We start from the raw sequence: 15,134 nt of genomic DNA, 5'->3' as shown, positions 1-15,134 counted from the left end.
CTCTCACTAAATGCCTCGTAAAGCAGGAATGCTGACTTGCCAGCCCCTTCCTACTCAGTGCATTGCTTCCCACAAGGCTTTGACTCTTTCAGACCAGAGACTGGAACGAGGAGCTGCAGACCACGCGGGAGCTGCCGCGCAAGAACCTGCCCGAGAGGCTGCTCAGAGAGCGAGCCATTTTCAAGGTAACCGTGGGATGTCTGGGCAGCTCCTCACGCTGCCCCTTCTCTGCTGCCCATCTGGACACTTCACCTGGGCCACCCGTTAGAAACTGCCAGAGGAGGATCCCTGTTACAAGGATCCTGTAAGGGCCCTGTGCCTGCCATCTGCTCCCAGCCCTGCAGTGCAGAACTGTGCTCCGTGTCCCTGTGTCTCCCTGCTGAGCCTGAGGCAGCCTCTGCTGTTCTGTCTGATCCAGTCCTCCTTCCAGTGGGTGGGAGGAATGGCGACATTTACACCTAAGCCCTCCTCTGCAGGTTGCTAATGAGTCTGAGCCGTGCTGATCCCTAGTCCTTTGGCTCCTGGAGCTGGTGTCCAAGCCACCAGCCAGGCTCACAAAAGTAGAGGCCAGCTGACCTGCCTGCTGGAAGGCTGTCAGGAGGAGTGAAGGAGAAATCTGCAGGGAGCTTTGGGAGCAAGATGCTGGGAGGGTGGGAGCCCTTCCTGACCCAGCCTTCTCTCCACTTACCTGCAGGTTCACAGTGACTTCACTGCAGCAGCAACAAGAGGTGCTATGGCTGTCATTGATGGCAATGTCATGGCCATCAACCCCAGTGAAGAGACCAAGATGCAGATGTTCATCTGGAACAACATTTTCTTCAGCCTGGGCTTTGATGTCCGTGACCACTACAAGGACTTTGGTGGAGATGTTGCTGCTTATGTAGCTCCTACCAATGATCTTAATGGTGTGCGGACCTATAATGCTGTGGATGTAGAAGGGCTGTACACGCTGGGGACTGTAGTGGTGGATTATAGAGGTTACAGGGTGACAGCTCAGTCTATTATTCCTGGCATCTTGGAACGGGAGCAGGAACAAAGTGTCATCTATGGGTCAATAGACTTTGGCAAGACAGTTGTTTCACACCCCAAGTACCTGGAGCTGCTGGAGAAGACCAGCAGGCCACTTAAGATCCAGAAGCACAAAGTCCTCAATGACAAGAATGAGGAGGTGGAGCTGTGCTCCTCAGTGGAGTGCAAAGGCATTATTGGCAACGATGGGCGTCACTACATCCTGGACCTGCTCCGCACTTTCCCTCCAGATCTAAACTTCCTGCCTGTCGAAGGGGAGGAGATGCCAGAGGAATGTAAGAAAATGGGGTTCCCCAAGCAGCACAGACACAAACTTTGCTGTCTCCGGCAAGAGCTTGTTGATGCCTTTGTAGAACACAGGTGAGCTGAGCTCCTCCTTGTCCCCGTGCAATGATAAGGGTCCAGGTCAGGACCACGCTGCATTGATCCAGGGACATCATAGCAGAGCTCACAGAAGTGGGCAGCTGATCTCCCCATTGCTTGGCCACACACGTGCAATTATAGAAACTTAAATAATGAGGTGAAAACAGCAGAGTTCTGACAAGGCTGGAGGGAGCTGAGGAAAGAGGCAGTGCTTCTTGGTCTCCAGATCTGTTCTTGTTTCCTGTCCAAACATTTAGAAGCTGTTCTTTCCCTGCAGATAGCCTGATGGCTAGGGAATGGGAAAGATTTATTCTTCCTTCTAAGGGTCTCCAGATGTCTGCAATGCTACCTTTTTTCCTAGAGGCTGAAAAAAAATTACCAATGGGGGCTGCTGTGTGCAGTTTGGTGTTGGGATGTGCTGGTGTTGGGGCTCGCTCAGTGCAGGAGCCCTGGGAGCAGCACAAGCCCAAGCCATGTGGTGCAGCCGTGTGGTGCTGGTGATGTTGATGCTTCCGCTCCCGTGCGGAGGGCTGCAGGGGGCTGCTGTCGCAGGTGGTCAGAGCCTGTGCTCCGCTTGCGGGAAGACAAGAGGAGCCTCCAGTTGCTGAGGAGGAGCCCTGCCCCCTGAGCAACCGGTTCTGCAGCCGGCGCCTGCCCCTGTGCCCCCAGGCAGGCTCTGCTGCTCTGGGATGGCTTCCAGACCAGCAGCCTGCAGGACCGTGGCTGTAGGGTGCTGCTCCTTGGCTAGCAGGGGCCGGGCCTCTCCGCTAAGGTCTCCTGGCAGAACTGCTGCTGGTTTGTGTTTGCCTTGTCTGTGCCCCTGGCAGAGTCTGCCCATGCTGCTGCGTGTGGAAGCAACTTGTAACCACCGCAAGGACATGAGTTCTCATTGTGATGGGTAACAAAACCCCACTTTCTTGCTTCCGATAAGCTAATGTGCGCTCCTGGGAAGAGGGCGCACATCCTGCCTCTCCACAGGGAAACTGTAATGCTACCTCTGTGAGGTTTTTCCTTGCTGTAGTGATCATAGAATCACGGACTGGTTTGGGTTGGAAAGGACTTTAAGATCATCCAGTTCCAATCCCCGGCCATGGGCAGGGACCCCTCTGTGCTGAATTCTTCTTTCCCTTCGCTGTAGGTATCTCTTATTCATGAAGCTGGCTGCGCTGCAGCTGATGCAGCAGAAGGCCAACAAGCAGGAGAGCTCGAGTGCAATGGAAAATGGTGCCTCTCCGGAGAATGGAACTGCAGACAGCGAGAAGGCTGAGTCAGAGGATGGTAAAATAGACGATAACGTGACTGGACTTGATCAGGTGAAAGAGCTTGCTGAGACCATTGCATCTGATGATGGAGCAGGTATTTCACCCGCAGCAGCCCAGGCCTCCTGCCCTGGCTGATGGCTGTGTAACTGGTGGGAGCTGGGCTGGGCTGAGGGTGGTGGTTTGTTGTTAAACAGGACAAGCGCTGGCAGCTTCTATCACATTGTCTTCGCTCTTTGCATAGAGCTGTTCACATCCTAATGGATGAATCACCCTGGGGGCTGGTTGGGTAGGGGGGTGAGTGTCTCTGGATGCAGCAAGCCCATCAGCCATGCTGCAGGAGTGACAGCTGGCTGGCAAGTTGGCCTGTGGGACTGGTGGCCAGGGCTGGGCGGCCAGAACCTCGGAGCGGGTGGTGGCCAGGTTGGGAAGTGTGCACTGTACAGGCACCTTTGGGAATCCCAGGCTTGGATGTCTGAGCATCTGTGGCTGGGGAGCTCTGTGGGGTTTCTGGGTCATCTTACATCGTCTTATTCAGACTTTCTGCATTTTGCAGCCATCCTCCTTTCCAGATGTCCTACAGTGGTTTTTATAATGGATTGCTGCTTCTAGTAACAAAACTTTTAATTGAATAGCTAGGCTGAAACCCACATGCATTTGTATTCTGTTTTTCTTCTTGCTCCAGTGGATCCCAAAAGCAGAGAAGTGATTCGGAACGCTTGCAAGGCTGTAGGCTCCATTAGTGACACATCATTTGACATTCGGTTCAACCCAGATATTTTCTCACCAGGTATGTGTACAAAGAGCTGGCGTTAGTCCTCCTCCAGAGCACTGCTGCAGCCAGGCAAAAAACTGTGTTCCTTAGCCAAGAATATTGCTGGCTTTTGGCTGGCAATGTGGTGAAGCACAAAGATACGGGAGAGAGCAAGGAGTAATTGATTGCACTGCTCCAAGCCCCAGATGCAGGCAGTGAGCTGTCTCCCACCGCTGCGCTCGGGAGGCCTGCATGCTGCTGCCAAGAACGTTCCTGCCGTTCTCCAGCATCCCAGCTGCTGGACCACATGAAAAGAAGCAGAGGGAGGGAAGGAAATTAGATTTGATCCTAATGTAGCTACACAAAAAACAACAGTTGTAGTTGAATGACTGATGTTGGATCCTTAGTGAAGGGCAGGGTTTGCTTGAGTAACGTCATGGTAAGCAGGTCACAGTGCCCTTGCGAATGCACGCATCAGTCATAGGCATCATTTGTAGCTTTCCATGGCTGGAATCAGCATTTTTTTAATTTGGAAATACAGAAGAAGCTCCCAGAGTGTTTAGGGGGGTGAATACCAAGGCTGTGCACATGCAAATCGCAGGGGAAGCGTCATATAGTTGAATTTAGTTTGGAATAAATGTGTCAGAAGCAGCATGAGTTTTGAAGGGCTGAAGCACCTTCTAAGGCTGGTAAAGGTCAGTCAGTGCTTTGGCACTGGCTTTGCAGCTAGAACTTAAACCTTATTGTAATTTTGGTAAGCAAAAGGCTCAGTTTCTAGCACTTGCAGTATTTGCTGGCCCATCTCCTAAAACATTCCTGCTCCAGTCTAGCCAGTTGACTCTTCTGCACTGGAATAATTGTTCACAGCACTTTGCAATAGGTAGAATGGACCGGATAAAGAGCAGAAGTTGGACGGGTAAAAGCTGTGTTAATGAAGAAAGAGTGGGCAAGAGCAGCACAGCCACTAACTGAGCAGAGCAGCTGATGCTCTTTCCATTGAAATGTGTTGTAGAGTAGATGAGTGTTTGAAGAAGCATCTTTAATTCCAGGGCAACAGAATCACTTCAACTTTTTCCCTTCTCTTACTGTACGCTTTCTGTATGTGACTCATTTCTCCTTTCAGTTGATGTGTGTGTGTTCTCTTTTTCTTTCCCAGGTGTTCGCTTTCCCGAGTCCAGCAAAGAGGAGGTGCAGGATCAGAAGCAGCTGCTGAAGGATGCTGCTGCCTTCTTGCTGTCGTGCCAGATCCCAGGTTTGGTAAGGAACTGAGGACCTGCAGCCATGTCCCCTCTGAGAGCTTGCCTCAAGCCTGGCTGCTCTGCCCCGCTTCACCTCCCAAGCCAAGGCCGAGTTCTGGGTCCAGTGGTGGAGTCTGGTGAGCAGAGCAGGCACAAGAGGGGTTTTCCATTTCCTGACTTACATCGTGACACGATTTCCCGACCTCAGTCCAACAAAGAATTTTTGACACTGGTAATTAGCAGCTATTGCTAAGAGTTTGGGACAATGAAGACCACGTAAGTCACCCTCCCTTGCCCTGGGCATCCACAGCTTATTGTGTTACCTGACCTGATCGTGACTCAATTGGTGACTAATAATTTGGAGTGAACCAGGAAATTGCTCTTACTAATATCTCTTGTAAAAGCCTCCCTCTGTAAATCTAAGCATTTTGGATGCTTACCTATGCACCTGGCTAGATAAGAAATACCAGCTTTTCCCTTCTCAGGACGCCCTCTAAATTGCCTCCTAATGTGTGTGTTACAGCTGTAACTGGGAGGGCAGAATTGATGATCACTCCAGGAGGTGCAGGAGTTGTTGGTCTTACGTAGGAGGAGATTTTCCTTGCTTGGAAGTTTCTTCTGAACTCTAAATCCACCAGTTTTGTAGTCAGCATAACCTTTAAGAGCAGCTGTTCAGCCTTTAAGTAAAAAAAGAGGGGGAGTGAATCAGAAAAGGGCTTGCCGAGTGTTTTACAAGAGAGCTGATACACTAGTATATAAACCCAAAACGCTGCACAAGCAGGTGTGAGTGCATGTTACAGACCAGCTGGTGTAAGCAGGCACTCCTCGTGCTCTGCGTATCAGCGAGTAACTGGTGTTACTCCATGACGTGAATTAAGTGACTTTATCAGCACTGCCACACAACTTAACATGCAAGTGCCATGTCCCCTTATCAGCTGAGTGTGCACATCCCCATGTCATCTTTTAGTTAGATATGTTTTAAGTTAGTGACTGTGAGGCCCTTAAAGGTTTAGCCTGCTAGTTCCACAAGCATTGCTTAAATAGCCATGCCAAGGCCCCGAGCAGCAGGGCCAGGGCAGTGGAGGTGCTGAGCAGAGCCTCTGAGCAGTCTCTCCAGGTTGAATTTATCCACTTTGGATGAAGCAGCTATGGAGCCTATGCCTGAGGCTGGGAGCATCCGGCAGCCCCAGCTCTGGCTGATCAGTGCTCTGTACTTGCCAGTTCTTGCTGTGCTTGTAACTTAAATGCCATTCCTGGAAATTCTTCTGTCAGACAATGCCTTTTCCCTCCCAGTCAGATAACTCTTTAAAAAAGGGTTTAAAATTGAAATTCTTTCCTTCATGGTTGTCTCAGTAACTGAAGTTTGTCTGTACCCCCAGGTCAAAGACTGCCTGGATCACACGGTGCTCCCGATGGATGGGGCTACCCTCGCAGAGGCCATGCACCAGAGGGGCATCAACATGCGTTACCTGGGCAAGGTGATCAACTTCATCACCAAGACCCCCGGCCGTGCTCAGCTGGATCACATCTATGTAAGCATCAGGCCTAACTCCAGGCTGTCAGTTAAAACCACCTCTGGCACAACTTGCCCTGTTTGGATTCCAACTTGGCAAATTGCTTTTTCTGTGTAAAAATAAACAGCTTCAGAAATAGAAGAGGAGGAGGGAGAAGGACCTGAAAGTGGTGGATGGGGAGTTTTGCTCCCAGATCCATAATGGCTTTCATAATGTTAGGGAGATTGAGTGTCCTTTGGGATAGAGAAGTGCTTCAGGGATTCCCAAGTGTAATAGCAGGTAACACAGAGCTGGGGTTTAAGCTGTGCATTTTTTAAGTCTCTAAGATCCGTCTGGGCTTTGGATCAAGCTGGAAAGTGTGAGCACAAGGGCTAATGCTGGGGGAGCTCCCAGAGGCACCATTGGAGCTTGTGGTCACCGTGCATGGATGTGCCAGGGCTCCGCTGGCTCCAGGAGTGTTGTCACATGTAAACCAGCTCTGTGCTGCAGGGTAAGGTCTGCAGAACGTGTCTTGTGGATCTTCATAAAGCCCCCTTGAGAAGCAAAGTGTATTTCTCTTTGTTATTGCCAACTGACTCGTAGTCTCTGTTCTTTATTCCTTTGGGTAGAAAATAGGAATCAGTGAATTGATCACTCGGTCGGCGAAACACATCTTCAAGACGTACCTCCAGGTATGACCTGCAGCCTCACCTCTTGCCTCGTGTGTCCTCCCCATGGCTTCTTCCACATGTAGAGCTGCTTGAGCCTCTTCCCTCATTAGGCAGCTCGGGGGGTTGCTTAGCAACTGGAAGTACAATCTCATTAGTGCTAAAATAGGTACAGGCCTGCGTGAAGGGAAAACAAGTTCCCACTTGAAGGGAGCTTTCCCAGAGAGCAATCATTCATGCTTTCCCTTCACATAATGAGTGAGAATTGGGGGAAGGCTTTTAAAAGTGAAATCACAGCTTGTTTTCCTTGTAATACCTTTTCCTCTCAAACAGTGTTGTTTTTGCCCTTCTAAGAAGCTTTGTTGATTGCATGAACACCAGTGCATCCCTAGAGCTGCCTGTACAGAGCAAATGATGCCCCTGGCTTCAGTCCAGCATCAGAATCCTCTTTGTGCTTTCTAGTTTCTCTGTCCTGGGTAGCAGCCTGGAACAGAACTATGTGTTTGTGTGTGTGTGTGTGTGTGTGTGTGTAGATGTATGCTTATCTGTTACATCTGTGTCACTCTGTGCTAGTTCCACTTGCAAATGCCTTCCTCTCCCTGTCCTGGGAGGTTTTCCTGTTCCTGGTAGGACTGGATTTGTGCAAGGCTCGGGGTCAGAGAGGTGCCTGTGTGATGGTGGCTTGGGGTTGGAGTAATGCCTGTGTGATGATGGCAGGTATCTTCCCTGACTGATTCTGGTGTCTCTGCAGGGTGTGGAGCTGTCAGGGTTATCAGCTGCCATCAGCCACTTCCTCAACTGCTTTCTAAGCTCCTTTCCGAATCCCATCGCCCATCTCCCAGCTGATGAGCTGGTCTCCAAGAAAAAGAACAAGAAAAGGAAAAACAGGAACCTTGGGAATGCTGATAACACGGCCTGGGCCAGCATGACCCCTCAGGAGCTTTGGAAGAACATTTGTTCAGAAGCAAAGAACTACTTTGATTTTAGTCTGGAATGGTAAGCAGAGCAAATTACTTGTGCCTGGACTCTCACCAAATGTCTGCAGCTCTTCTTGGTCTGTGACAGGACCTGCCTTTTGGACTTGTTTTCTGTTTGAATATAAACTTGTACTCTTAAGGGAGTTTTACAGGCTTATAATGGAAAGAAAGAGCAGCAGGGGAAGTGTAACTGAAATGTGGAATGAGATTAAACCTATGAGGCAAAGGCAGGTAGGAAAACCAGGGGAGGAAGGAAACCTCTCCTTAGCGGTGCAAGAGGGGAGCAGAAGGCAAAAAGCTGAAAGAGAGTAGTCAAAATATACTTGTTTATATAGATGATGATTTAGGCTGAAGGGAGCTTATGTTCCAAAACCAGGGACAGCTTCTCCTGTGTCTGAAAGAGAGACAGTGAATGAGGCTGCTGGAGGGTGCAGACAGTGAGTGTTAAACTGGAAGCATGAGCAAAGTAGCCCAGTGGCTGGCTCAGTTAATGACCATCCCCTCATGTCAGGGACAGCTTGCTCTTTACCAGGAGCTGCAGGCACTTAGCCTCTCACCCAAACTCTGCAGTGAGCTTTGAAGAGAGCACACATGGGACTTTGGTAGTGTTGTGCATCTCTGTGAGCTTTAATAGACCATTAGCAACCCCTGTAATGTCAGTCATTGCTTTCAGTTAGCACCCAGCGGTACAGGGACCTGTGCTTCAGATGCACCACGGTGGAGGGATGTCTTTGAGCAGAAACTTGCCTGGGAGCTGAAGCCTGTGTGTGCTTTTTGCAGTGAGAATGCTGACCAAGCAGCTGAAATGTATAATCTACAGAAAATCACCCTGCTTCGTGAAATCTCCCTCAAAACTGGAGTCCAAGTAAGATCCACGTCTTCCCTCCCTTCCCCATCTTGTTCTGTACAGAGAGACATGATGAGTAATTGCAGACTGCTTTGCAGGGGACAGCCTGTCCAGCTTGTGGTGTTGACATTGGAATATAGGTTCCAGCCCTGGGGAAAGAGATTTCTAATCCTGTAGCTTGCTCTGTCTGACAGACCAAGCTCACCTCTCAAGTTCATGCACTCACATACTGCCAAAGAGAAGCAGCTCTTTGAGCAGAGCAGGACTTTGGGGTTGTCCTTGAATACAGGGGGGTTCCTTCCCCACAGTGCTGCCTTCCTGCCCCTCGGCGGGGTGTAGGAGCTTGGCTGGATGTGGTTCCCGTGTTGGGGCTCTGACAGCCTTGCATCGTGGTGTGATTTCACCACACACATGGTGGTGAACACCTACACATGGTGTCTTTCAAAACTCCATCCCCAGGTGATGCAGGAGGTGTTTGACCCTGAATCCACTCTCAGAACTCAAGGGTGGTTTTCCCTTCTTTTCTTGCCAAGTACTTAAGAAAGTGGTGACCACGAGCTTTTCGGTTCCTCCAGATCCTGCTGAAGGAGTACAACTTTGACAACAGGCACAAGCCCACCTTCACAGAAGAGGACATTCTCAACATCTTCCCTGTAGTGAAGCACGTAAACCCCAAAGCCTCAGATGCTTTCCACTTCTTCCAGAGCGGGCAAGCAAAGGTTCAGCAAGGTACAGACCCAACACATCTCCGCCTCTTGAGGCGACTGCTGGTGGAGGGCAGAGCAGGGCATGTGTGGCATGGCCCGCTGCCCTCTACAAGGCAGCAACGCCCTCCTCCTGGGCCTTGTCTTTACACGAGGCAGTGACCTGTGGCTACATCCTACTACAGTCCTCACAGGCAGCACATTCCTCCAGTGGTACAGGGGTTGTTTAACATACACACGTATACGAACATCACCTTTTTCAGGTTTCTTGAAGGAGGGCTGCGAGCTCATCAATGAAGCCTTAAACCTGTTCAACAATGTGTATGGTGCTATGCATGTAGAAATCTGTGCCTGCCTGAGGCTGCTGGCTCGTCTCAACTATATCATGGGAGATTATTCAGAGGTAAGCAAGGGCTTGGATGGAGCCCATTTAGTCCTCCCATCCCTTCCCCATCCTTGCTTGCTCCGATGCATGGCTCTGTGTGACTTGCTCTTGGGTCTCGTGTTCTCTTCAGGCCTTAAGTAATCAGCAGAAAGCGGTGCTAATGAGCGAGAGGGTCCTGGGTATCGAACACCCCAACACGATTCAAGAATACGTGAGTACAGGCTGCGGGGGGAGCCGCAGCACCTCCTGTGTCCTCCTGGAGCCTGTGAGCTTTAAACCCTGTCTGTGTCTAGAGAACAGTTGCACTTCTGCCCCCTCCTTCTGCCGTGTCCTTCCCAGAATCCTCCGCTTTTATCTTAAGTTTTGTATCTTACAACTTTGCAAACCAAATACCAAAGTGTTTCATTACAAGTGTCCTGCAGGGTCAGTGTTTGTCCCACTTGGGTTGGAATTTGGGGGTTTTGTCTGCTGAATGTTTATTTATATTCATCAATTCTGCTGGCTTTGCCCTGGGTTATGTTAAAAATGGAGAGGGGAAAAGAATCCCCCAGAAGCACATCCAGGTATCCCACACAAGCAGGTTAATTCTGAAATACTCCTTGAGGTGCATAAGAGAAACTGAAGTGAAACACTTCAGCAGCTTCCTCAGCACTGGTCGCACGTGATGCCTCCGTGGAGCTGTGAATCAACCAGCAGACTTGGGCTTGTCTGAGTAGTTGAAATCCTCTTTAACCATAAAGGAACATCTTCTTGTTTGTGTGCACCTGGGGAAAGGAGGAGAGAGGAGGCATTAGTTTGCTTTGGAGTGGTAAGTGAAAACCATTAATGCTGGTTACTCCTTGTGTTGCAGATGCACCTTGCTCTGTACTGCTTTGCAAACAGCCAGCTCTCCACAGCACTGAACTTGCTGTACCGCGCGCGCTACCTCATGCTGCTGGTATTCGGGGAGGATCACCCAGAAATGGCACTCTTAGATGTGAGTAATCTCTTAGAGTCTTCAAGTTTCTTCAGGAATCTTCGTTTCTAATCTCCAGGAAGCCACTTGGCCTTTAAAATGCCCATAGTGCTGCCTATTTGAAATAAACATGTAGGCATTGCTCGTTCCTCCCTGAGTTACTACTGGTCGGTACCAGTAGAAGGATGGAGAAAAGGCATTTGACTCTTCAGCTGGGCAGGTCAGCCCTGGACACAGGAGATGTGGGCTTGAGCACCTGTCATCCTTGGGAAAATTCCTTAATTTCTTGCTCTCTCATCTGGCTTGTTTGGACTGAGCTCCCAAGGGGGAGAGTGGTCTCCTGCCGTGAGCTATGGGGATACCTGCTGGGGGCTTCTGGCCTTTCCTGCAGTGAAGCTCCTGAGTAGTCTTGCTGTTTATGAAGCAGTAACTGCATGGTTTGAATTTCCCTTTCCTCAATGCCTCCATGACTTCTCTGTGCAGAACAACATCGGGCTGGTGCTCCACGGGGTTATGGAGTACGACCTGTCCCTCCGGTTCCTGGAGAACGCGCTGGCCATCAGCTCCAAGTACCACGGCTCCAAGTCTTTGAAAGTTGCACTGAGGTGAGGCACTGGAGCGCGGGGCTGGAGGACACTCACTGTGTGCTCACGTGGGAGGGACCTCATCCGGCTGTGCCCTCTTAAACCAGAGCTTCAGTCTCATCCCCACTGTCAGGCTCCTCAGGACTGCTGGGCTGCTGTCAAGGTCATGGTGCAGCACCCAAGTTCGTTGTCTTGAAAGACAGAGATCCCTTGTTCTTAAGTTACCTCTGGGACCTGCTGTAATGCTGCCCCAAAATCTGATCCTTGCAGTCTCTCAAAATACATGCAGCAAGAGAAGGCTGGCGAGTGAGGCCAATGGAATTACCCTGGGAGCTGGATGATACACAAACACTCGTATTTAATTGTTTGAGCCCTTGGGGAGCTGTCTTTGAGAAGTGTGTAATTTGCTTTTGTCCCTTTCCATAAAGCCTGTGTTTGAATAAAACACTAAGCGGCTCCAAGGGAGCTGTGAGCTCTCAGCACCTTCAGGGTCTGCTCTGACCCTCAGCTCTCGGAGCTGCCTGCGCCGCCCTTGAACGGGCGCACGACCAGCCACACAGCAGCCCCTCTCATTAGTGCCACCACATTGCGGCCCATCTGCTCTGCATCAGGGTGGAAATAAATCTCAGTAAGCACCCACAAGAGCCTGACTTGTTTTCCAGCATTGATGGATCCGCATTCTGCAGAGAGCATCCTGCCTTCCCTCGGTGCACTGGGATGCATGAGATTCATCCCTTCCCGCTGGGTAACGCTGCCAAACCAGGAATCTTCCTTTTTCACTCTAGAAACACTAAGGCAGCAAAGCCCAAGCCAGGGCAGCTCTCCCAGCTGGAGGGAGCCCAGGTGACATGGTCCCAGCTTTCCTGGTTTCTGTGCTGGAAGATCTTTAATGGGCTGTGAATAATCAAGTAATTCACACATTTGCTTTCTAAGAAACAAACAGACCTTTTCTGAAGGGCTTATGGCTGTTCCCTTCTCCAGTTAACAAATCTACTCCTGAGGTGTCCCTGTGGATGTGCAGCCCCCGTTCAGTTCACGACTGTGGCCTTCAGCTTTCCTGTGTGCAGGAGGAAGACGCCCCAGTTCAGTCTTTACTTCTGAAGGGTCACTTCTCAGCATTCCAACAAAACCCCAATCTGAAGCAGTTTAGTATCTTAATCCCCGAAGAAATAACTCCCAAGGTGTTGTATTCGGAGTCCAGTGTCTGTCTCCTTTCACACTGGTGTTAAGACTTAAACATTCCAGCCTAAACACCACTGGGTGAAGGTCGTGCTCGCTGCAGTGCAGAACTGTTTCCTCTTCATGAAAGCACCTCTAAACCCTTTTCTTTCCCTCAGCCACCACTTGGTAGCCCGAGTGTACGAGAGCAAGGCAGAGTTCCGGTCAGCCCTGCAGCACGAGAAGGAAGGCTACACCATCTACAAAAACCAGGTAGGAGCGTGTGTGCTGCTGACTGTGTCCTGCCCCTTTGCAGCCCCACTGCAAACCAGCGCTGCAGCCAGGAACAGCTCCGAGCAGGAGCCAGGGAATCGTCTCTCTAGGGCTGGGGCAGCCCTTTGCAGCACCAGCCCCAGCCTGGCTCGGTGGGAGCTGCTCCGTGGGCAGTCCCTGTCCCGCTCGTGCCCGGCGGCTGCAGTGAAACTGGTGCCTGAGCCCGGGCTCTGCCCGCACACGTCGTGTGCGGTGACTCGGTGCCGGCCGCAGGCACAGCCCGGTGCGGGGCATGTGCTCACCCCACCAGCTCCTGCTTGGGGCAGATGTGTCGTGGTGGTGATAACGCTCCCAGAGGAATTCCTGGTTTTTTGTTTTTGATGCTGAGGGAGGTGAAATCCAGTTCCAAGGAGTTCCTGTAGGACACTGAGCGAGCAGAGCCCGGGAGTGCAGCCTGGTTTGGGGCCTGCTTGGAGTTGTAATGTACCTTTTTCCCTTTTCCATGCAGCTTGGAGAACACCATGAAAAGACCAAAGAGAGCTCCGAGTACTTGAAATACCTGACTCAGCAAGCAGTCGCTCTTCAACGCACAATGAACGAGATCTACAAGAATGGCTCCAATGCCAACATCATGCCTCTTAAGGTAACCTCTGTGCCGTGAGAGCTCTCAAGAGCACTTGCTGTGATGACAGAGATTTACATTTAGCTGCTCCTGAAGGACATGCAAGTGTACGTGTGCAGGAGGGGGCAGTGGCTGTGCCAGCAGCAGACCCTTCGCGGGCAGGAGGTCCCTGTAGAGGCTCAGACAGACATAGCTCACTGTAACCAGTATGGACTGAGCATTTGTCCCCTCAGTGGGTCTGGCTCTTGCTCCAGCTGAGGTAGGTGGGTGCAGCCGCTGTGCTGCAGAGCACCCAGGGGGCTCAGCTCACAGTGTGGGAGCCTGGAGCAGGTACACGCAGACCTGCCCCTGTGCTGACTCACCGGCTGCAGGCAGGTTGCTCAATCCACAAGTACTTTGGTTTCCTCATCCGAAAAAATGCTGTCATCTTCCACCGGCGCTTTGATCCCCTTCCAAGGGCGGTGTGATGTGATGTGATGTGATGTGGGGTGGGGCGGCTGCCTCGCCCCACCTCACATGGAGCAGGAATGGAGCAGCCCCCTCAGGCCAGCCCCAGCTGCTCCCATTGCCTCTGCCCTGGCTGATGGGACCAGGCTGTGCCATGGGCTCTGGCCCTGCCGTGCTCCAGCAGTGGCTGCCCAAGGAGTGTGAGCCAGCGGGTTGGGAAAGGGGCTCCAGCTGCCCTGGAGACAGGGCAGAGCAGGACGGGGCTCGGAGAGTGTGGGGGCTCTTCTCACTGCAGAGAACTGGGTACCAAGGAGTTCATGGCAGAGCAGTTGGAGCATAAGGACCTGGAATTGAGTAACAGGTCAAGTCCAGGAAATGGTGTCCAGCTCAAACCCGTAAAATGGTAATAAAGATTTTACCTGTTACAACACTTGGAGGGGAAAAAAAACTCAACATATTTAGAACCTAATCTGCACTGCATTGAACTGTGTGCTGCCAAGGGAGGCTGCCCCCAGGGACTGGCTGAGGGCCTCCAGACGCTGCTTCTCAATGTATAAAGAGGTAGAGAATACACACTCTGCCACCTGACAGCCATTGGGGTCTCATATGAGCCCCAAGGGCTTCTAAGCTGTTGGTAAATGGGGTCTGGACTTGCTGGGTAGCTCAGAGTTCTGTCTGGGTTTTGACTTCTAACATGTTTTTCTCTTGTGCTGCAGTTCACAGCTCCCAGCATGGCCAGTGTCCTGGAGCAGCTCAACATTATCAACGGAATTCTCTTCATTCCACTAAGGTAGAGCAATTCCTCTGTGTGTTGTGCCTTTAGACATCAAGGCTTTGTATTATCAGTGTTCCTGAGATAGCATAAACCCAACACTTCCCTCTGCATTAAGAGTCACTGTGACGAACAGCCCTGGCTCCCTGCAGACAAGGCTGCTTCGCCTGGTGGTGCTGGAGGTGCAGCTCAGAGGTGTTCCTGCCCCAGCTCCACGGGATGTGTTTGCAGAGAACATCAGCTGAGATCATAATAGCAGCCCTGATTCATTATCTTTAGGACCATTATAAACAGCAGTACTCATAAATTGTCTTAGAGTGGTGGACAAAGCTGACCTGAGCTGAGCCCATAGCCTATGGCTATAGGTAATCACTGATGTTAAACGCTGACCAGAGCAGCTGGAGGCTGCCACACTTATTCAAGACAAACTCAGCTTCTGCCCCACGTGGGCACTGATGGGGCACATCCCGGTGCCTCTGGTTCAGAACCACACGATGAACCACGCACCGTGCCCGGGCGCTGCTGAGCCACAAGCCCGGGGCTGGGGCAGGAGCGGTCCCTGTTTATGGAGCGCTGCTCTGTCCCTGTGTTCACCCCATCCCTAGA

The 15,134-nt window shown here is 51.2% G+C and overlaps 1 protein-coding gene across 4 annotated transcripts in view; it reads left to right on the top strand.

Annotated features, from left to right (window-relative positions):
- CLUH (clustered mitochondria homolog) overlaps positions 1 to 15,134 on the top strand; it is a 34,758-nt gene that overhangs the window by 17,878 nt on the left and 1,746 nt on the right. For all 4 annotated transcript variants that reach the window (XM_030472186.1, XM_030472185.1, XM_030472183.1 and 1 more), the window contains exons 9-25: positions 93 to 185; positions 695 to 1,389; positions 2,531 to 2,748; positions 3,337 to 3,441; positions 4,562 to 4,662; positions 6,023 to 6,175; positions 6,766 to 6,828; positions 7,556 to 7,800; positions 8,562 to 8,646; positions 9,204 to 9,357; positions 9,596 to 9,735; positions 9,848 to 9,928; positions 10,568 to 10,693; positions 11,156 to 11,277; positions 12,594 to 12,687; positions 13,196 to 13,330; positions 14,473 to 14,546. In XM_030472186.1, the coding sequence (XP_030328046.1) occupies positions 93 to 185; positions 695 to 1,389; positions 2,531 to 2,748; positions 3,337 to 3,441; positions 4,562 to 4,662; positions 6,023 to 6,175; positions 6,766 to 6,828; positions 7,556 to 7,800; positions 8,562 to 8,646; positions 9,204 to 9,357; positions 9,596 to 9,735; positions 9,848 to 9,928; positions 10,568 to 10,693; positions 11,156 to 11,277; positions 12,594 to 12,687; positions 13,196 to 13,330; positions 14,473 to 14,546 (2,684 nt within the window). The remainder of the gene's footprint in view (positions 1 to 92; positions 186 to 694; positions 1,390 to 2,530; positions 2,749 to 3,336; positions 3,442 to 4,561; positions 4,663 to 6,022; positions 6,176 to 6,765; positions 6,829 to 7,555; positions 7,801 to 8,561; positions 8,647 to 9,203; positions 9,358 to 9,595; positions 9,736 to 9,847; positions 9,929 to 10,567; positions 10,694 to 11,155; positions 11,278 to 12,593; positions 12,688 to 13,195; positions 13,331 to 14,472; positions 14,547 to 15,134) is intronic.

This window comes from Strigops habroptila (assembly GCF_004027225.2).
Source record: "Strigops habroptila isolate Jane chromosome 13 unlocalized genomic scaffold, bStrHab1.2.pri S16, whole genome shotgun sequence".
NCBI lineage: Eukaryota > Metazoa > Chordata > Aves > Psittaciformes > Psittacidae > Strigops > Strigops habroptila.
This window is presented reverse-complemented; position numbering and strand designations above follow the sequence as displayed.